Source organism: Montipora foliosa, chromosome 13, assembly GCF_036669935.1.
Source record: "Montipora foliosa isolate CH-2021 chromosome 13, ASM3666993v2, whole genome shotgun sequence".
NCBI lineage: Eukaryota > Metazoa > Cnidaria > Anthozoa > Scleractinia > Acroporidae > Montipora > Montipora foliosa.
The window spans coordinates 29,983,167-30,005,666 of record NC_090881.1 but is presented as its reverse complement, the minus strand read 5'-3'; the positions used below and the strand labels follow the sequence as shown (position 1 = coordinate 30,005,666).

At 37.5% G+C, this 22,500-nt stretch overlaps 2 protein-coding genes across 3 annotated transcripts in view; one reads left to right on the top strand and one right to left on the bottom strand.

Moving 5' to 3' along the window:
* LOC137982026 (ferroptosis suppressor protein 1-like) overlaps positions 1-22,500 on the bottom strand; it is a 42,308-nt gene that overhangs the window by 8,092 nt on the left and 11,716 nt on the right. The window contains exons 2-4 of one of the 2 annotated variants that reach the window (XM_068829043.1): positions 6,031-6,049; positions 3,337-3,732; positions 1-56 (exon numbers count right to left, since the gene is read on the bottom strand). The exon at positions 1-56 is cut by the window's left edge and continues 9 nt beyond it. In XM_068829043.1, coding sequence (XP_068685144.1) covers positions 1-56; positions 3,337-3,694 — 414 coding nt within the window. In that variant the 5' untranslated portion in view covers positions 3,695-3,732; positions 6,031-6,049. Of the gene's footprint in view, positions 57-3,336; positions 3,733-6,030; positions 6,101-22,500 lie in introns of those variants that run through there. The other variant, XM_068829042.1, reaches the window with a different exon arrangement.
* On the top strand, positions 6,143-19,283 carry LOC137982039 (BRCA2-interacting transcriptional repressor EMSY-like). Its single transcript, XM_068829061.1, is given in 17 exon segments — positions 6,143-6,181; positions 6,339-6,389; positions 6,936-7,027; positions 8,060-8,121; positions 9,260-9,300; positions 9,582-9,656; positions 10,405-10,562; positions 11,199-11,312; positions 11,389-12,275; positions 12,794-13,037; positions 13,419-14,630; positions 14,633-14,993; positions 15,622-15,704; positions 16,509-16,588; positions 17,503-17,601; positions 17,956-18,021; positions 18,421-19,283. Coding segments are annotated over 15 exon segments (3,588 nt in total). The 5' UTR covers positions 6,143-6,181; positions 6,339-6,389; positions 6,936-6,966; the 3' UTR covers positions 18,466-19,283.

Genomic DNA, 22,500 nt, shown 5'->3' with positions numbered 1-22,500 from the left:
ACATTCCCTGTAGAGTTTTTCAGCGTCCTCTGAGCTTGTTCCCAGTGGCACTTTGGCTGCAAGGAGAAATGGTTAAATTAATGATTTTAATTCATTTATCAGGACAATACTACTACTACTACTACTAATTATTATTATTATTATTATTACAGAAGGGATCTTGACCACTGAGCTTAATATGACTAACTAGACACAGCTGCGTGCAGCCAGGCACTAGTTCTAAAGAATTCAATCTCATACCCAGAGTCCTTGGGCTTTTTGGTCAGCGGGTGAGTGCCAGGAGAGACTCTGAGATAGTGGTCTTCAACAATATTTTTGATTGGTGGCTTGCTGAACAATGCTAGTCAGAAAGGAAGTTGGAAAGTACCACACCAGGAAACCCTAGAATTTGGAGGGAGATTCGAAATCTAAAACTAGTTTCAGCGCTGTTTTGTTTTTTCTACCATCCCTGTTTTCCCTTTCTTAAAGCATCTCAGAAATAAAGAAATTACAAAAATAATAAAACGACTATGTTTGAATTATGTCTAACAGCTCTGACTAAGAAACAGCAGCCGTTAAAAGCACAGGAATTTTCCCACACTGCTAAAAACTGATTACTGTTGCTGTTGCAAAAGTACTGTCACAGTGGGAAAACATTACATCAGTCTCTTTGGGAAGAAATCTGTGGAAGAAGGTCTTGTCAAAGCCATTCAGAATTATGGAAACATGAAATTGTAGTAGAAGAGGACATTCGTGTCATTTCCACAACAAAAGGATGATTGTGTTGCTTGCACAATAGTATTCTGCACGGTAGAATGCACGCTGAAACGCTGAAAATACACTTGTCAAAAGTGTCAGAAGTTTCATCTTCACTCAGGCTTACAGCAAGCCAATGAACATTTAATTTCTCCAGTTTCTTTTATGGTGTGTAAGACTAATTAAAAGTTCTTGTTTCTTGAACACTTTTAATCCACCGTTTATTTCCTACTGTCTACTGTTTTCTGTTTCCGTTTTAAACTCAAGCATGTGCAATAAGACAGGAACCCAACATTTTCTGGGAAAATGGAGTCTGTTTTCCCAGACTCTCTCTGGGCGTTCATTCAAAGTTGTATAAACTTCAATGTGAGTAAACTTTGTTAAATAGCTCCTTAGAATCTAATCAACCCGTCAATGGCAAAGTAACTCGTGGATTGAGGATCTGGATGGTGTAGTGAAGTTCTTCAGGATCTGAAATATTCTTCCATTGGTTCAGCGAAATCAAGAATTCTGAAATGTGATATTTTGCTACTATTTGTCTTGCTAACGTATTTATTTGTTTCATGGTTTAAGTGTAAGTAGTCGAAATTGTCAGAAAAGAACACAATGTGTACCCCTTTCACCTCAAATACATCATTGTTATGTATACTCCGAAAATAACAAGCTAAGCTATCAAGACACAACACTCAAGAAGCACACATGTACCTTGAGGATGGCCTCTACCGTATAAATCACTTGCATGAGAATCAAATATTTTAAATCCCATATTACCATTACGATAGATAGCAACACCAATACCTTCCATTGTTAATATAAAATTGGTGTAGTTTTGAGATATTAGTGATTCAAAGGCTATTTGTAAAGAGGTACAATACAGATATCCCTCTATTGTAGACTCTTGATGTACAGTGCCATATTCTAGAAGTTCATGGTAAGTCTCAAACACATTTAACATTGTTGGTAATTTCCAATATTCATTATTGTAAGGGCTGGAGATCATTAATTAAACTGATTCCTTGTGTGTTATTATAAATCAAAGAGTACAAACTCATTGCAACACATTGTTGTCCTGCATTTTGTCCAAATACTAACTCATTACCTTGGCTATATGGTGCTGCTATTGTTTTGCTCGGGTCAACATACATTGGGGTAGGACTAGGAATCTCTTCAATCTATATCATTCTGTACTCAACGTAAAATATTATAATTATTCGCTGTATGGGTTTGACTCTCATAACTTTAGACACATCACTCTGTTACAAGAAAACAACGATGAATAGCACTTAGCTCGTAGCTCGATGTTTTACTTTCTTTGTCCCTTGACAAAGTGTCCTGGAGCATTTAAACAATCAATTCGTTTTATTCTGATGCTTTCCAACCTTAATGAAACAATGCATTTTTGAAGACTTGGGTGTACTTGAAACAAATTCTCTAACCTTTCTATTCTTGTTCCTCACATGTTGTAGAGTTCGTACTGGTATTCTACTGGGTTCATGATCATGTCTAAATGCACAACATTTACAACCATATGTGGATGCTCCTTTCGATCAACATCAGATAGCTCATTTGATACAGCATGATTCTCCATAGGTTCACTCATAAATATTCGCTCTCAAATTTCGCAGAGCGACCCAATTCGAAAACGCTCAACATCTTTTAGTGTGGGTCTACTCTGAACGGTAGGGCGTTTATGTGGTTTGAGCGTATTTAGAATCATAGCATTTGTTCTAACTTTTGACAATGACACTGCCTTTTTGCAAGCCATCACAAGCCATCAATTTTGTTCCCAGAAGCTGCGATCCCTTTGGTCAGCACCAGGGCACCCATTCCACTGGACAAGGGTAACGCAGGCTGTTTGATTTCACAAGTGTGCTTTAAAGACTCCACGGCGATTTGTGACTAAATGTGGAAAACAAAGCCCAATGGAGTGCCTGGGTAATTACCAACTACATGTAAATTAATCAACAAAATGAAGTGGGTGTCTGAAACATCTACACTGTAGCAGCTCCACCATTGGTAGTCAGCTCCTAGTTGGAGACTAACTCCCATGGCTGGAAAATCCAGCTGACAGACCAGCCAAAAGCCCACATAGTACAAAAGGAAAGGAAAGGAAAGGAACTTTATTTAAGTGTCTAGTCGTTCTAGCGCTGGAGCGCTAATTGGGGACACTGTAAACTGAAATGAACAATGAAAGTAAATCAAGTCAAATGTTGGTTTTTGAGGAGAGGGGAAACCGGAGTACCCGGAGAAAACCTCTCGGTGCAGAGTAGAGAACCAACAAACAAGAGACAGGTACTTGTCATATTGATAAACAGTGCAAGGTGAAGAACTACCCAGGAATTAATGGCTGACTACCAGTGACAAGCTAAAATAACTCTATTCAGTAGTAGGAGTAGAAAATAATTCTGAAAATTTGATTTTGAGTTAGACAGCCTAATTATCTGCTAGGGTACCTTTTGTTCAAATTATGTATCATTAGAACTTGTACAGTGTCAGAAAAAACACACACAAAGCATTGTTACTTCTGCAGACAGTTTGGACTTTTAGAATGTATAATATATCAGCTGACATTATGACCTGTATAATCACATAACTTCTTACATGGAAATGGAACTGACGATCCACATGCAAACACCAGGTAGTCATAACTTATTTCTGTTCCACTAGCTAGAGTCACAGTGGTTCTGGAGATATTGCAACTCACAACACGATCTTTAACAAATGAGCCATGCCTCAAGATTCCCGCATAAGGTATCAGCGTCTTTCTGGTAAAAGATGGCTCTACAACACAGCGCAGCCCTGCAATGTTATGATGGAAAGCATCTTTGGGATCAATGAGTGTGACTATACAGTAATTGTCCAGTTGCATAGCAACCTCAATGCCTCCATAGCCTCCACCAACGATGACCACCTCACAAGAATTCTTGGGTAGAGCTAAAGAAGAAGACGATTTTCCCATGATATCACATGTGTGTGTAATCTGCGCACATGTGGCACCTGAAAAGTTAAGATGGTCTAAGTTAACCCCAGGAAAATATTGCATTCACTTTCACTTTAAACTGAAAAGTACGGTAAATGCTCAGCTATAATAAGCCCCCCTATAGCCTTATGATCATAATAAGCCTCCCCACTCTAATAAGCCCCCCACCCAAATTTTGTGGAATAAACAAACACAGCAAAAGTGGGTTTAAAATTTGAATGCACATTTTTCTCTTGAGCTTCACATGTCAGTCTCGCACACTTGTCTAGCAGCCTAAATATAATACTAAGGAAAATGTAGAATTGTATTTGAACGGTTACCCTTTTCAATACATAACATCTTGAAATTATCCACAAGACAGTTCTCCACAAAATATGAAAATTTTTTGATTGATTCCAGTTCCCTCCATCACTTTCAACTAGCAAAACATAGCTAAGATTATAATACTATTAGCCTTTTCAAAATATTTTTGGGGAGCAGGTCATAAGGAAAGTGGAGACGGTTTGGTGCTAAAGGCACCCAAGCAAGTGCCCAAAGGACACAAGCTTCTAGAGGGGTCTGGGAGCATGCTCCCCTGGGGAATTTTTAGTGCAATGTGGGGGAATAAAAGGGACAAAATTTCACATATGAAATTTTGATAAGTTTGTTAGCAAATAGGATTGATTGTTGTTTATTGTTACACATCAAACTCTGAGGAATACATGAGAACAGGCATATGGTCAGCAAACATAATTTGAAAAATTTGCATGAATAGAAGAAGGCTTTAGCTAAAATACTTATACAACTAAATCTGACTACTTAATTTACAAACACACAGGATAATATAATTAAATAAATTGCATAAACAAGTACTCCCAGTAGAATTGTTTCAAATAACAGGAAACAAAAAAACAAACAAAAAAAAACATTAACGATTTGTCCACAAAGTTTACCATTTAGTCCCAATGGACTTGATCAGACTATAGAATTAAGGAATGTTAATTAAATAAACAGTTCACATGTGTAACAAAAAAAATATTGCAGACGTGAATTTGTGCGTCAAACAAGCTTTTTTCAAGCTTTTATAATATCTTTAGTGACTTCACGTTTGAGCTAAAAATGTGTTTTGTCTGAAATTTTCTGACTAGGTCAAGCTTTCTGAGGAGGTGGCTCATAACAGTTGTGTGCTAAGTTACCTGGCCTCTAAATGAAAGTGAGGCTGGTGTTGACCCTGTTATGATAAAGACCTCCCTCCTTTTCTTATGTTAATGATGTTGTTGTCATGCTAATTATTAAAAATTTACATAAGAAAAGCAATGAGGCTTCTATCAAAACAAGGTCAACTCCAGCCTCACTTTCATTCATAGGCCAGGTAACTGAGCACACTATTGTAAAATGGACTATTGAGTCATCAACCGGCCAGTTTTGAGAAGGCTGTATTATGTACTTAAAAATAAAAATGGACATACAGTATACTGTATCTTTACACCTTATTAAGAAGGATACAAATCAAGACAACTTCACACGTATTTCAGCACTGCGAGCTAGAAGAATGTGTCAACTTCTTTGAACAACAAAATCACGTTCGTTAAAGTTTTACTGAACTACATGTACATGTAAGCCAATTGATCAATTTGGTTTTAATTGGATTTCATTCTATATTCAGCATTGTTAATTTTCTTATTCTGCAAAGGAGCTTGATTTGTATCTAATTGTTCTTTAAATAAATCACATATTGTTCGTATGTTTAATTGTGGTTGCCTTGTATGTACTGAGGAATCTGTGTATATCTTTGATTTACATGAAGGTCTGCATACATAATTTATGTAGTGAACGCGCGCATGGAACTATACTTTACGATCAAATTTTTGTGTATTAAAAAAGTGATGGATCAACTGAACTTGCAAGAAAACATCTGTACAATTATAGACTTATATTTACCAAATAGTAGCACAGTTAGCTTTCACCATAAAATGTGTTCGGGTAAACGAAAAGGTTCGGCGGTGACATGAGTAAGCATTTTATAATAAGCTTGTGTTGTTGTATCACATAGCATCTTTGATATGAGCTGGAGTGAATTCTCTTTGATTTTTTTATTCTGGATATTTGAATATCTAGCTTGAAGGAATGAGCCGTTTAAAAGTTCATGGATTCATTCCCGCCTACCGAGGCTCGAGGTTGTGAACAAAACAATAAGTTCGTCAGGTTATGGTCCCTGATGGTCAGATCTGTTCATGCAATTCCCAAAACAAACCCTAATTGTTTACGATTCTACTAATTGTTCATAGTATCAGCACGTTTGAACGGGTTTTGAGAATTACTAGTGTTTTTCTTACCTTGGGGCAAGGGGCAAATTCTGTGATCGTAAAATTTGGCGTCTTGACAAACCTTGACATCAAAATGGACCCTGAGCCCGCGTTAGTAAACAAGGAGTAACACATGCGCACTGCTATGACAGAAGTCAATATGGCGGACTGTTTGTATTTGGTAAGTAAGTAAGTAAGTAACTTTGTTTACCCACATATTGCAAATGAGCAAAGGCTCGTTTACATGCAAATGTGCAGTATTAAAGTAAAAAAGTGAAAGACAATCTATTTACAAAGTGAAGCATAAACTAAAGATATGAAGGACGATCTCTTTACAGACAGTTCCGAGTAATGTAGTGATCGTCGAAGAAAGGGACAGTGTTTTAAAGGTAGGATTGTGGTTTTTTCTCTCCGACTTGTTTTGTTGGCCCTTAAGCTAGACATTCCTGTGAATGTTTAGCGTAACATAACGTTTTCTTTTTAAATTAAACTTGAGATGATGATGATCTTTGATTAGAACTTCCTGGCGCCCAGTTATATATTCTCACATGTTTTCATGTTTTTCGGAATATAGATTCGAATCGTTGATGCATACAAGTTTAGGAAAATTATAACAAACGTATGAAGATGTAATTGAAGTGGTGCAGAACGAATCAAAGTAGATATTGAAGTTGTACATTGTATGCTTGCGAGTAACTCCAACAGAATTAAACTTAATGCGAAGACAGCTTTGTTTGAATTTAGTCAGTGTTTTTTTTAAAGACATGTTTTCGCTGTCTCATTTTGTCGGTAATGATAACGTTTACATAAAGCTGGAATTTATAGTTAGTGAAAGATTGGTTGTTAGTCATCTGTTCGTCTACATCTTTGCTAGCAAAAGGTTGCTCTTGACACCAATACCTACAAGTCCTTTTCCGCTTTATTTGTTCCCTTAGGAGAAGTGTAAGGGGATCTCTTGAAGTCACCATGTGTGCAGAAGTGATGGATATTACGAGAGATGAATCAAAAAGAATTCTTAGGAGGCTAGGTATATTGGTTGAAGGGGCTAGTTTCTAAAGAAACTGTGGTGCTGCATTGGTGGGGAAGTAGTATACAAAAATTTTGGTTTTATCAACAGAGTTGATAATGTAAATTGGCCACCATACAGAGATTCTAAAAGCTGACGTTTCGAGCGTTAACCCTTCGTCAGAGCGAATCCAAAGACAAAGGGCTAACACTCGAAATGTCAGCTTTTAGAGTCTCTGTACGGTGGCCAATTTACATTATCAACTCTGTTTATTGGTTGTTTAATTGAAAAGAACTCTGATAGTTTCTGAGATGCTATCATGGGGCCAATGTTGTTTAAAAAAACTGTTCAATTGAGAGTTAACAAAATGCAACGTTTGTCTGCTGTGACCCTCAGAAACTCTGCTACAAAGTGACAGGTTTCCAAATTTATCAGCATAGGTGGATTTAATGTTATGTCATCTCCACCGTGTTGGTGAACGAAGACAAAAGATCTCTCATTACCAGTAGCTCCTCTTGTTCATCCACCAGCAATATTGTGCATTGCGGCATTGTTGTCTTTGTCTCTAGAGATTGGTTGCAAACCATCTATAATTTCATTTCCATTGTGTCATCCTATTGTCAGATAAATTATTGTTTTGTGCTAATTAAATAGAGCAATTTTTTGTTATTATCATTATTATAATTATGATTTGTGTTGTAGATCTATACTTTTGGGTAATTATAGATAAATGACCATCTTAGATAAATAAATAAATTCAAGTGGGACTGATATCCAGTATTGTCATTTCACAGCAGATCTTTCTCTGGGCTCTTTAGTTTTTGCACTAATTCTAAGGCTTCTGTTTATGAATTTGGAAGATAAAATTATTTGTATTTGTTGCTACAGTACCAACAATATAAGATTTAAATGTGTTTTGTTTGTTTGTTGGTACAATAAACCAAGTATCCTTGGTGTGAGAAAAGCTGAATGCTCAATTTAAAGTGAAATTCTAATACTAAACTAGGCTGATAATTATGTGAAAATGACTGCATAATGTCTGTGTTTTTCTAGAACTGGAAGCATATTCATCCATTATCAGTGCTTTTAGAGCTCAAGGAGAGTTAAGCCGGTTAGTTAGTTAACTTGAACTCAAAATTTAGTTACATGTAGCAACAGCTGATAAGTTATTGTACATACGTACAGTTGAATGAGCATTAGGTGAACGTTCATTGAGTTGAAACCCCACCTGCCAACTCTTGGTCTCAAATAACCACAGAGGAAGTGCTTCCATTGCAATGACAACTGCTATTGTGTTGATTTTGTAGTCTTCTGGGATAAGGGTAAACTCCATATAATGTTGAAGTATCCATTCCATTTTCTTAATGAATTGGAAATGAGTTCTGGCTGTGGTGTATCAATGATTGGTTAGCCTTAGTGAGATACAGTGTAAGTAATAGATTGATGGTGTCTGCTTATGGAGATTTACATGGTAATGTCAAATTTCATGCATAGCCTCTTTTCTGACCATTGTAAATATTCAATAACGTTGTCCATTTAGCTTTAAAGTTATTTTGCGTGACCAGTTACATTCTGTATATACGTTTCTCTCTTTCAATAGTAACAATATTATTGTATCTTCTTTGTAACATACATACTATACTGATCAAACTCTATAGATTGAATGGCATTTGAACATGTGTATTTGCTGTATTCAACTATGATTGTCAAATTTCATCCATATGGCACACCTTCAATAAGCCTTGCTCTGTTTTGTGACCTCAACAACCTAATTAAAACAATAAACTGATTAGAGTTCACCTTGGAATGACACTTTCTGTGTAGTTTAATTTTCCTGTTGCGTGTAGTCCTGAGAGGAACTGTCGTTTTGTGACTGACTTGTCTCTGAAAATTACAGTGGCTAATTGTCCTCTCAACTTTGAACTTTATTTAATTGTCCAGTCTTCTAGCACTGGGGCACTACATGTAACTGGGGACATTGCACATAGAAAACAATTCAACAGAAATAAAAATATATTGGTTTTTGAGGAGAGGGGAAAACTGGAGTAGTCCCGGAGAAAAACCTCTCAAAGCAGAGCAACCTGAGAACCAACAAGCTCAACCTGCGTATGACACAGAGTCTGGGAATCTAATCTGGATCCTGTTGGTGGCAGGGGAGTGCTATCACGTCTTTGCCATCGCTGCTCCACTTCTCATGACCATACTCACATTGGCAATAACCATTTGAATATCACCTTTCGATTATTCTTCCAGGACAAAAAGAAAATCTTGCAAGATCTAGGAACACAACTTAGGTCAGTTGACGTAAATATGTAAATTTTAAGTAATAATGTCTTGTAGTATGACTGTTGGTTGCAGATGATGTGTCCAATAAATATAGTAGAAATTGGTTTTGAATGGCTATGATCCTTATGTAAATGAGTTTAAACAAGAGTCTAAGAAAAGGCCTATCTCAAGAGTGACAAGTAGTTATTTTATGAGACATCTCAAGTCAAGCAACATCTATCACGTAATAAAACTTCAAACAAAGAGTTAAGGTTGCGATAAACTTATTTGGTAGTTTTCTGGTTGATAGTATATCGACTGAGCGGCACAGAGCGGAAGTGAGAAGAGCATACAGTGATGACAGGCTTGCTATTGTTGCTGAAAGGTGAGTACATAGTATATATACATAGTATGTATTCTGTTATGTACATACTGTGACATGCATGAAGAAGGAGATGACCTGCTCCAGTGGTTAGGGAATTGGATATGGATGCTGATGCTCAGGGTTCTAATGCTGCTGTGAGCACCAATTATTGGGCATTAACCCGGTCACCCGTGAACCAGTCCTTATGGGTAAAACCATCTTGCATTGACATCTCAGGAAAATCAGTAAGTGTCACTCTTAAGAGGGAAAGGTTAATGGGAACATCTCATTTACATGCTCTTATGCAAAATACATGTATTAAATAATAATGTATTAGAGCACCTTTCAAATGACCTTGAACAAGTGTTCGCAGTTTGTTTTATGGACCAATGTTTGGCAAGATTAAAACAAACCTTCTCCTTATTCCTGCCAAGGAAACTCCTTATAATTATGGGCAGTAAACAGTTCGATTGCCCAATCACATTACTTCATTTCAAATGACGTCAAAGCAAAACTTTCCAGAAAGTTCCATGGAGAGATGATGTTGTTTGCATCCGTTTTTGTTCTATAAGCCAATGAAATGTTTTGCATTTTTGTTTACGTCTGTTGTTACGTTTATTTGTCAAGGTCATGTGAAAGTTGCTCTATTGCCAAGAGATGTAAACTTCTTTCATGACACAAATGTTTGCATGTTGGTTTAAGTTTAATCTGTGATAATGGGAATATGGAAATCCAATAAAGTTCTTTCATTTGTGTTTTAATTTTACAGCATATATGGTGCTGGAAGCTGTGCTGAATGGGCAGCAGAGGGGCGGAGACTTGTTCCACTTATGCCACGCCTTGTACCTCAAACTGTTTTCAGTGCATCAGCAACGGCTGCTGCAAATGCCACTGCTGCAGCTAATGCTAAGGTTCTGGCTTCTTCAGGCAAGTGTACTGCAGTCTTTCTTGCACAATAATGTTTACAATGCAGTCAAGGTTTCTTTTAGATTAACATTAATGTGTAATTTGAGATGACCTTTTATGTAATAATTAGCTCTTATTAACCGAGCTTAGTCAGTCTGTATGGGAGAACCTTGACCGAGGTCGTGAGTACAGACCGAACGCAGTGAGGTCTGTACACACGACGGAGGTCAAGATTCTCCCATACAGACTGACTAAGCTCGGTTAATAAGATGTTCATTATATGGCAAACAAGAAAATTTAATTCGTTTAATGTAACTGGTTTGTACTAACTGACATTTTCCTTGCGAACGGCGATGAGTGGCAATGAGCTGAACTTAATTCTGTCAAAGTTTGCTCGTCATCCTCTCTTTTGTCATCATGCTGTTTGGCACTTCCATAAATAAATATTGGTAGAAGAAAATACTCAATATTTTTGCATTTTAGTTTGAATCTTTTCACCGCAAAACATTACCGGTCTAGATGCCAATCTAGATGGGAAAATCTAGACCGCGGTCAATATCGATTTTAGCCAATCAAATTCTTGAATTTTGTAGTCCCCAGTCCTCGTGAGACAGAGCCATATAATAATATAGTGTATTAATTCATTTTTTACTGTAGGCAATAAAGCTAGTAGCAGTCCTACTTCTGTAAATGCCAATGGAAACTCTTCAACATCACCCAATCTGCAGAGCAATCCAAAAGCTGCCACAATTAAACAACAACCTCCAACAGGTAATAATTTTTTTTTGGTGTGATGTATGTGTTTTATTTGTCAAACTCAGTGTATGAGCTGTTTGCATCATTACAGGTTCAGCTCAGTCCAGTGATGTAGATGGATATGATGATGATGGCAAACCCAAACGCAAAAGGCGACTAAGTGTATCAAGTCTCAACAAACCAGTGACAAAAGTTACTATCCCCACTCCTACACTGGTGTCAAAGCCACTGACAAAACAGACCACATCAGTCAGTACTATGACCAAGTCTGGCAAAGCCTTACCAGGACCAGCTGGGACAATCAAGGCTATTCCAAGGGTTTCTCAACTTCCTGCTTCAGCATCACAAGTAAAACTCCTCACCAAGACAATAGCAGTGTCTCAAGCAATTTGTCAGTCCAAGACAGTTCTGAGTTACAAAACCATGACATCAGTCACATCCTCCACAGCCAAAGCTCAAACAGTAATGACACAGTCCACCCCCAAGACACAAACCAAACTTGCTTCTGGAACTCCTCCAAAGGGAGTATTGGCATCAAAGACCCCACTATCCTCTGCCATAAAGAATGTCACTAGTGGAGCTGTCAACCCAGCCATTACTGCAAATCCCATTGGGGTGGCACTGAAAACTGGTTTAACAGCAGCTCAACTGGCGGCAAGACACAAAGTTATTAAACCACCAGCGGCCAGATTCAAGCCTCTTCCTGGAACTGTGAAGTTCAAGTCTGTTACACCAGCAACCATGGGAACTTGTTCCACTGTTACCATGGTAACACCAAGTCCTAGTTCTCAGTCTTCATCAGCTTTACCAGCTACAAGTACTCAGCCTGTTGTACGTGTCATCCATGTTCCAGGAACAGGAGGTGTTGGTGTCAGTAAGCCTGTGGTTGTCATGACAACTGGTTTGTCCAAAGCAACAGTTGCAGGTGCTGTACCAGGAATAAGTAGCCCAGCAAGTTTAACGAAGTCAACCTCACAGGTAAGCAGAGTCGAACTTACATGGAAGAATCGGGTGCATGTGTGGTTGATTATTGCCTTTTTTCTGTTCCCTCTTCTGCCAAATAGGGTGCATAAAATAAACAATGCTTAGGCTCCCTTCCTATTACAGTGATTAACACCATTCCAGTAAGATTCCTTTTCTTAATTTTCTTTATTTCATTGTCAAATCTGTTTAAGATATTTTTTCCATCACTATTGTATGCTACCCTTTTCATTCCTAAGATTAGAATGATTGTAGGACAAATACCACAACAGGTGCATGTTCTTCATGCCTATCATGGGTATTTTAGGTTTGAAGATGGAAATTTTCGGAAATGCAGTTTTATAGAACTAAAAGTTAGTGACCATACTTGTACTCTTAGAATGTAAAGGCAATTTTGATGAGTAAATTACCTAGGTAAAATCTATATCAGGCATTCTTCTAGTTAAAGGATTAAAACTGTTATATCATTATTCATTTGTGATTCTAAAATAAATTTTGCTGTCATTGGTGATAAGGTCACGCAAAATGCTGCAGTTGCAAAAACCACTGTCACTACAGCCACCACACTGTCGTCACCATCCAAACCTAAGGGTGTCATAACGGCAGCATTGTCCTCAGCCTCCAAAACAGCTGGTTTGACAACACTTGTTGGAGGAACAAACCGGATGGTGCTGTCAGTCCCAGCTTCCTTGCCGCCTACAACAAGTATCTCTATTCAAACTACGTCTTCCCAGGGAAATGGGATTACTAAAACACAAGGTAAGGTCTACAGTTGTTATTATTTCTTTCTTCAGATTGACCCCTTCACAATGACTGTTGTCATGCTTGTTACAAAATCTATCTGGATGCTGGGCTTGTAGCCATATACATGCAGATCCACAAAAAGTCGGCATAAATAGAAATTGAGTTCAAGGGGAATGATATCACTCCTTGGGTCCTCTAGGAGAAGAAGTTAACGAACTGCTGATTTTTTCATTCTTTTCCTGACCAGGAATAAGAAAGGCATGTCAGCCATGGGAGTAACTAAAAGTGATATTTAATATTAAGTACAGTTTACACACGATGAAGTTGTTATGTTTTCTCCAGTTATGGGCTCCAATTTAAGAATGGCTTTTACAGGTTTCATTCTGACATTCACAGCTATTGCACCACCACAGTGTGCTTCCAAGAAAGATGCCAAAATAACAGCTGTTATGGTCAGTCCAAAGCTGTCTCCTTCTCAGATTACGCCCAGTCTTTCAGCACCAACAGTTACCACACAGGTACGATCCAGACCTTTGCCTGCCATTCTGCCTGCACCTCCAAAACCACCAAGTGTCCCTCAGTCAGCTGCTGGTCTTCCTACAACAGTCACAAGAAAACTTCCAACCATACTACCAGCTCCAGCAAAAAATGTCACTGTCTTTCCCACTGTTCTTGTTCCTGTGGCAACTGTAGGCCCACATTCTGCAGCACAACTTCAGTCGTCAGTTTCTGTGGCTGCAAGCACACCAGCTAAAAGTGCTGCAGGTGTATCAGTTTTGGATGAAGTTGTTGGACAGAAATATTTGCCAGTAGTTCAAGCTGGTCAGGAAACAAACCCAGTTTCTACTGATCAAGCTAACTGCAATATTCAAGAGATCAAGGAGAACGTGGGTATTGCTGAAATATCAGGCTCGGAAGCAGCAGATGTGAATGAGCAAAGCACAGTAGTTGAATGTGATAACAACACTTCATCAGAAGATGATTCTCTTCTCATATGTTCAGAAACAATTGACAGTAGTTGTGGTATCACTGAGGCACCCACACGATTAGATTTTTTCCCAGTTATGGCTGAAAGCACACCAATCAAGGAGCAGATTGACAAAAATGTGGAAATCACTCCAAAGGAGCAAGTAACAGATTCGGATCCACTGTCACTTGAAGATGTGGTGGTTTCTGTGTCTGATTTAAATACTGAAAATCCTGACAAAGAAGACCTTGTTTCTGAAACAAAACCTTGTGAATCCCAGCTAGAGACAATAAAAGAATCTATTGAAAATGTAACTGTTCAGAGAGTGGATGATACTGGTGAGATTTCTGAAATAATAGGAGGTAGTGTACCTGAAACTCTCTACCCCGAGTCTTTACATGATGATGTCGAGGAGGTAATTCTTGAGCCTATGGTGGATGTGGGTCTTTCTTCACCTTTGCGAAGTTCTCGCTATGATGATCAAAATGTCAAAGTAAACTGTGGTGAGGAGTCTCTGGAAAATGCTGGGCTTCCTGTGGATAATGCATTGCATATAATTGAAAGCTTTGTGGAAAGTATGGAGGGAGACTCTGGTGATACGTCTGAACCAAATCTGCAATGTGATAATTCACCATTTGGGTTTTGCAGTCCTCAGATGCAAAAAGTTTAGATATGCCAGATGTATGCACTGCTGGGAATAAAAATGTCAACAATGAAGAAATCACAGCTGAAACCAAGATGGATAAAAGCTTTCAGGAGAGTCAGCCATCTAGCAATTTGCCAAGATTTGAGGAGGAGAGCTGGGATGGACCTATTGATGTTTTGTCCACTTCCACAAGCAGTTCAAACAGTGCAAGTGAAAGCATTGAACTGACAGAAAAGGAAATGAGAGCTCTTGAAGCATTTGGTAACATAAGAACCAGTGGAAGGAAACGAAAGCCTCCAATGTCACTGGATGCATCACCACTCAGACAAGTTAGTGGTTGGGTTAGAGGTGCTCTCAGGTATGTAGGAAGCTGTTTAAAATGAGTCAGACCTGAGACAAACAATAATGATAATAATAATAATAATAATAATAATAATAATAATAATAATAATAAATAAATTTGAATTTCTATAGCACATTTTCCTGACGCCCAAATGCACTTTACAGTGTCAAATAAATTAAAATCTATACACTTAAAACTACAAATATAGCAGTATAAAAAAAATAAAAATCGAAAAAGTATAAGGTCTAAAAGTCCCAAAAATAGGGATAGATGCGCTGCTTTTAATGTCAAATGAATGGGGAGCCATTGTTGCTCAATAAGTAGTGGTGTGACATGATCAATCTTTTGCTCGCAAGTGATAACTTTGGCTGCTGCATTCATAACATATTGTAGTTTTTGAGTAAGATATTCAGGTAGGCCATAGAGAAGCGCATTACAGTAATCTAAGCGAGACGTTACTAATGCATGCACTAGTGTTTTGGTGGAGTCAATGCTAAGGCATGGGCGTATGCGAATAAAAAAAAAAGGCAGTTCAATGTTACTCAAAACTCATGGTATGGTCGACGACGGCACCAATGTTCCGTCCACTACATGTGGGCTCCACATGTTCTCCTCACTCTCTGGTTCAACTCTTGCCTTGCAGCCTGCTACAAAAGGTGGCAAGCTATCGTGGGCAAGGACGACGGAAAGGTGATTTTGGTGCTGCCAGCTGGTTCCTCAAACCAGGTACTGTACTGCCCCGGGGAAGGGGGGGGGGGGGCTCTCATATGAAACAGACGGGGATGCTCGTCGTCTCGCTTAGGGTGTAAATTTTGGATTTTGGTCTCGCTTAGGTGTTCCGGGCAAAGCGCCAATATTTAAAGCCGCTAAGGTCTCGTTTAGGGTTCCGCGAAGAAACACAGAATTATGCGAAGAGAAACAGAAGTCAAATTTTCTTTTTAACTTGTTGTTAGGGGTCAAAATTTGCTTAAGCCATGCCCAGATTGGTCTCCTTTAGGGGTCACAAAAAGCTTGAGCCACGCCCAGATCCCCGTCTGTTCCATATGGGAGTCCCCCCCACCTGAGCTGTACCGTAAATGAATGGTAATAACTTCTGTGAGGTACAGTGTGATTGACTGAAGTACACTCTACATCACTGATTAATTTGTGATTTGCTACCTGCCAACTGTCCTAATTTGGGACATTCTAATGTTCAGCAAGAGTTTTCAATAGATGTATAGAAAAAATGTGATTTCCCTGAACTACAAAACATTGAAAAATAAACTAATCAAATCTTGTCAATGGGGAACCCCCAGGAGTCAATGGGGTAATCACTCACTATCATTTCTTTTACTCTAGTGACTTGTATGTGTACGTTGTAACCACCGATATGTTAGACAATAAAGTGATATTGTATGGAGGAATTTATGCTGGTCACTCTTAGTGATTAAATAACAAAGGCTGGCGTGTACTCAACTGAAGTAGTGAAGACAAGGAATATACTGGTTTGCTCTTATTTTTAAATGTTTTATTTCTTTTTCTGCTGGTTAGTTGACCCCATAGATGCACCAGGTTACTTCAAGGTTATTAAAACTCCTATGGACTTTGGAACAATCAGAGTTAAGCTTGAGGTAAGGCTACTAGAATCTTGAATGACATTTTCAGTGTTGGTTATCTTCCATCCATTGTCAATCCTGAATGTGTTTTGACCACTTGAAAATTAGCGTACACAAAGGGGCTAATAGTTTTCTTGAGAGGGATGCTGGATATTTCTTACGTGCAATATTTGTTTCAATCCCTTAATTTACCTATGATTTGATGTTTGTTGATTTAATTTGATTGGATTTCTGTACAGTGTCCTCAATATAAACAGTGACCCAGCACTAAATGCACTTAACACTTGAATAAAGTTTGTTGTTGTTATTGTTGTGATCACCTGCCGCAGGTGCTTCAAACAAGGAAACAAACATCTTTGAAAGAGTGTACACTATTTATGAGTCAATGAGTCAATGAGTCAATGAGTTAGTGCAGTTAACCAAACCATAAAATTTCAGAGTGCTTAGGCCTAATCACTGAAACAAGGGCTTAGGCTTAATCAATAAATTATTGCTATATTGACTGTGAGTCTCATTGACTCATGACTCATTGACTCATTGATTTATTGACTCATAAAACATGGGACCTCTCTTTGAAAGGCCAGTTCAAGAGCTTGTTCATGGGAAAACGCATGTTTTATGAGTCAAATGAGTTAATGAGTCATGAGTCATGAGTCAATGAGACTCACAGTCAATATAGCAATAATTTGTTGATTAACCCTAAGCCCTCATTTCAGTGATTAGGCCTAAGCACTCTCTGAAATTTTAGCTTTCATTTTATGGTTTAATTAACTGCACTAACTCGTTGACTCATTGACTCATTGACTCATAAATACTTAGTAACACTCTGTTCATGGGCTACTTGAAAAAACAAGTAGCACAAAAGTTATTTGTCTTTTCAATTGAGACAAGTTGGTACAGTCATGTTGATGCTACTTGGTATGTTTCAGACTGGAAAATATCAAGAGTATACTGAATTTCATGCTGACATGCTGTTGGTGAAGGCAAATTGTTTAAAATACAATCCACCAGAGCATGAAATTCACCAGGTTAGTAGCACTGATTATTATAGTCCTGTAAATGATCAGAATCCCAATCTAGAGCACTGTCATTCCACGTATGATTTTTTTTTTATGTACAATGTTGAAATGGAGTTTTCTTTCCTTTAATGTTTGGTTGAAAAAATGACGTACTATGGAGTTTGGTACTGGTGAGATCACATTTCCACCATGTGAACTGTACTCGTCTGAAATATGCAGTAATGCTGGTGTAGAAATTGCCTTACCCAACAACAATTATAATTCTGTGAGGTAATTGTTAGGTGCACTGTTACCTTTACTAAAATAATGTAAATAAATAGAAATAAGCACATAATTATTGATTTACTGAAATCTTCTTCATAGGATTGTGAGGATGTCTTCAGGTTCTATGAAATAGAGTATGCAAAAATGTTAGAGAGATGGGAAAAGGTAAATTCAAACAAGCAATAACAATTTTTATGATTACAATGTGAGTGGCTGATCTGTTTTACATTTATAAACTCAAGGCGAAGCGTCAAAATAATTTAAAGTGTTAATGTACACTAGGTATCTTTGGTGATTCAAGACATTTTAACAGGGAAAATTGAAAGAAATGTTTATGTAAATGAAGAAAACCTGTATTAGATATACAGATATTGATTAATAAAACACTTCTTTCATTTTCCCATCCTTAATTATATTGAAGAATACAGTACTGAATATTGTTGTCCTAGGAAAAAGTTGGTTTCATTGTCATGTTCATGTTCATGAGTCACCTGAATTATGGTAACAAACACTGTCATGTGACTCTTGTCTGTGAACCATAAAGATTTTTTTATTTCTTTTCAGTGTCACGTTTCTCCTGCAAAAAAACCAAGAGTTACGCCAGTCTGAGTCTGTCAAGTTTTGACTTTTCGAAGCAATATTTGTAAAGAAAACATTGTACTGTATATTGTACTGTAATGTGCGATACAAAATTATATATGTATTTATATATTTAATCCAGGTGATGTGACCAACAAAAGGTATGACCTAGCATTTTATTACTAACTACTTTTCATACCACACAAGATTTGCAGCACTCCTCAGATAAAAATAGCCAAATGAAAAGTTTGTTACAATATCTGAGGAGTGCCGCACTTCTTGTGCGGTATGAAACTAGTTAGTAATAAAATGCCAAGTCATATCATTTGTTGATCACATCACCTGGATTTAATATTAACGCTCTGGTTCTTCTACTATTGAGCACTCTATCAGCAGATGTGCAAATGAAATGGTATATACCAGTATATATATTTGTATATACTTTCCTCACACATAGCTTTGAAGATGAAAAAATTAAAGTGTAGTTGTCCATCTCTCTTACCTTCCAAACAGGTAGTGCATTGGCCAATTGTCAGTTTTTTCATTGTACTCTACTATGATCTTAGTTGAGGTTTCCTTAGAGGTCAAAACCTGTGATCAGGCCATCATTAACCAATTCATGCTTGTAAGCTTTCTTATGACCAGGTAAAAAGGCACAAGGATACAGCAAAGCTTTTTGCTTACAGCTTAATTTCCACAATGCCACTTACCTCTTATCTCTGGATTTCTGTGCCCAAGGGCAGCATTGTTGTGATGGCATGTGGTCTGTTTTGTTGCCTCTTGGCAGCATTCCACATACTTGTGGTTACTTACTACTTTATATTCTAGTTAAGTCAACTTGATCAAAAACCAGGCAACTTGCATCTTGCATTCCTGTTTATTTTGTTTTGTTATTTGTTATCAAATTTGTAAGTATGAGACATAAACAAGGTTTTTTGAAACTGGAGTGACTGTAAAATAATGTATATGGTATTATTGAAAACTTGAGGTTGTAGGGCTGTGTGCACAAAAAAGCAATTCAAATAAAAAAAATAAAGTATAAACCCTACTAAAGGACATACTTGAGCTTCTTTTTTATTTAATCTGCATTGGCCTTTCACTTAGGCTCACTGTGAATATGAAGTGTGCTGTGTAAAAATGTTTTGAGTGACTGATTTTGGTAGCTTGTTTGTCTTGTCAAATTGCAGGCAAACTTTGAATGGCAGTTTGCAGAAATTATGCAAAAGATATGCCCTTTCTATAGATAAAAGGGCAGCAGTAGCGCATGCAAAGAGGTGTTATGGTCCAATAGTTAGAGCACTTCATTTGCATGCTGCTGCTCCAAGTTTAATTTGCTCTCTTTTCACTGGCCGAAATATTGACAGTCTTCACAGGTCCTGAAAAAGCAACTCTGTCATCCTTTGTACCCAGCCAACTGGTTGCCTTAGGCAGTTGGGGATTCATATTCAGGTGTTGTTAAGTTGGAATTGCTTCATTCAGATTGTAAAAATGGAGTGGAGTGGAACTAGATTGACAGAGAGGGACAATAGCCCTATAAAAAGCACATTCATTTTTATTGTCTGTTTTTATTCTGTTGCCGCTGATATGGTTGCATTAATAGATTGTGCTTCACTAAAGTTGTTTGTCATTTATTGTTGAAAAACTGTGTATGATTTTACCTTACCTTAACCTTCCAAAAAATATTGCTTTGATAGTAAAGGTACATACAGAGCTATAATAAGGGTAATTACCGGTAATTACAATAATAATAATATGACTTTATTTAACGAGGCTAACATATTTACTGGTGACCCTGTAGTTTTCAATATGATCCTCAATCCGATCAAATTGGAATTTCGAAATGTTGGTTTTTGAGGAGAAGGGAAAACTGGAGAAACCAGAGAAAAACCTCTTGGATCAGAGAAAAGACAAATTTTAACCATGAGCCCAAAATTGAACTTGGCTACATTGGTGGGAGACAAGTGCAATCCCCCCTAAAACCTGTCATGAATGTTCAGAAAGACATCTAAACAAACAAAGAATCACACTTTATTATCTTTCAGTATAAACATGTACTGTGTTCACACAGACTCGAGCAGTGACAGTTAGCATGCACTCCTAGGAAAGACTTTATAAGAGAAAAACACCTCATGTTGTTTGATAAAAATGTTAGAAAACAATGAAAAAATTTAAGCTTAGAAGGACCAAGAAGTTCAACTGACTTTTCATTAATTAGTGGACCTGGCTGAAAAAAGAAACTCTTCAAACTTTTTGAACAGTGATATATTAAGGGTCATCAAACTTTGTGTGAATTTACATTGCTTCAAAAAGATCTTTGGCCCCTTGGGTTAGAATAAATTAAAAATTATCACACTCTGATAAAAATCTTATTTACAATTAATTTGCTTTAAATAGCATTGTCCATTTCATTTAAAATTTGAAGATTCACTCTGTGGTGGTTTCCTTGTCCTCGTCCTCGGCCTTGTTGCTGCTGTCTGCATCTTCATTCTCAGAGATCTCATGCTTGTCCTTGATGGACTTGACTTGTTGCCCAGAGTTGCGTCTTTTCTCATTGTGGGATTGCTGACTTTGATCCTCTCGTGGCTTTTTCTTGCGTGTTAACTGTTTGTACCAAGCTTTTGGATACTTAGAAATGTTATCCATGTATCCTTCGTTTATTTGCCACTCGTCCTCCTGCAATAAACTTATTTCCTCAGTAACATCCTTTAAGACTTGTTTTACTCTGTTTTAATCTGTCAACATCTCCCTTGGACCAAGATGGTGCGAACCCAATATTATTCATTGCTGTTTTTTTCCAAAATACACCTGCTCTGAAAGCTAGATCCTAGCTTTCAGTTCACATGAAATCAGAAATATTATTGATAAGTAATTAATTTCTTTAACCATTTATTTGCTTTGGCTAAGGCAAAAATAGTCCTGAAAAGACCACAATGCAAAAACTAACCTAGCTTAGTGACAACCCTTAATACCACATGCACTGGACACTTTTCCATATGCCTATATAGTATTTAAATACTTTCTTAATTAAGGACGGGGCCTACTATTGTTACTGCGCATACATTCTGCACATCTCAAGATACTCAGGTTTCCCTGGTGGTGTGCTTACCAATACAGGATATTTTTGTGCAGTTTAAAACTATGCAGAGAAAGCAGAACTCAGCAAGTACTATGGTATCCAAAAAGAAAATTGGGGGTAGCCACACATTTTTCAGAGATAATTGAGCTTCATTTGGAAAAGAACGCCATACATTGCTTTGTATGTAAAAGCTTTTTGCAAATATTGTTAATTATCTTCGAAAATGCATGGTTACGCCCCATTTCCTTTTGAATTTTAATAACACTTGCTAAGATCTGCTTTTCCCGCATATTCATAAACCGGGAAAAAAAGACCTTTGAATTAGTAGGCACCATCCTAAATAAATCCTTACCCAGGAAGGTGGTGTTGTAATGTGGTTCTTTTGATGAGATCCGCTTAAATGGCCTACAAAAGTTATGGATAAAGCAATAATGTGATTCAAACTCCAGTAAATATTTCCAAGCATAAAATAATTGAATTTGATGTGTTGGACAACTGAACCTGATTTTCGTGAGTTAACCCTAAGCAAGTTCCCTCTGTCTCTTTGTCTTATTTAAACTCTTGTGCACATAGGTCCTTTCTGGTATCCCACTCTTCCTCGCGTTCTCATGCAACTGACATTTTGTTCAAGAAGTATACGGTTGTCTCTTCTATGGTTAGCAAACCCTCTTTCCTCAACCTGGAAAGTTTGGTACATCGGTGGAATTAACACCACAAAAAAAACACAAAAAAAAAAACAATGGTTAATAAAGCTATTTTATTAAAAAGTAATAATATCAGAGTACTCGCAGATCACAAGATTCCTAGTACGCATTCCTGTATGACATTTATCAAATGATGTAATAGGAATACTGGGTAAGAGACAGGGGAAGAAAGGTGAAAACACGAAGAAACCAAAATATTATCCAGTGGTTTAAGTGATGTAAAAGCTCAAAGACTTGTCATTATCACTGCTCGGTTTACATGTAAAAGAGGTTTTGGAAAATTCA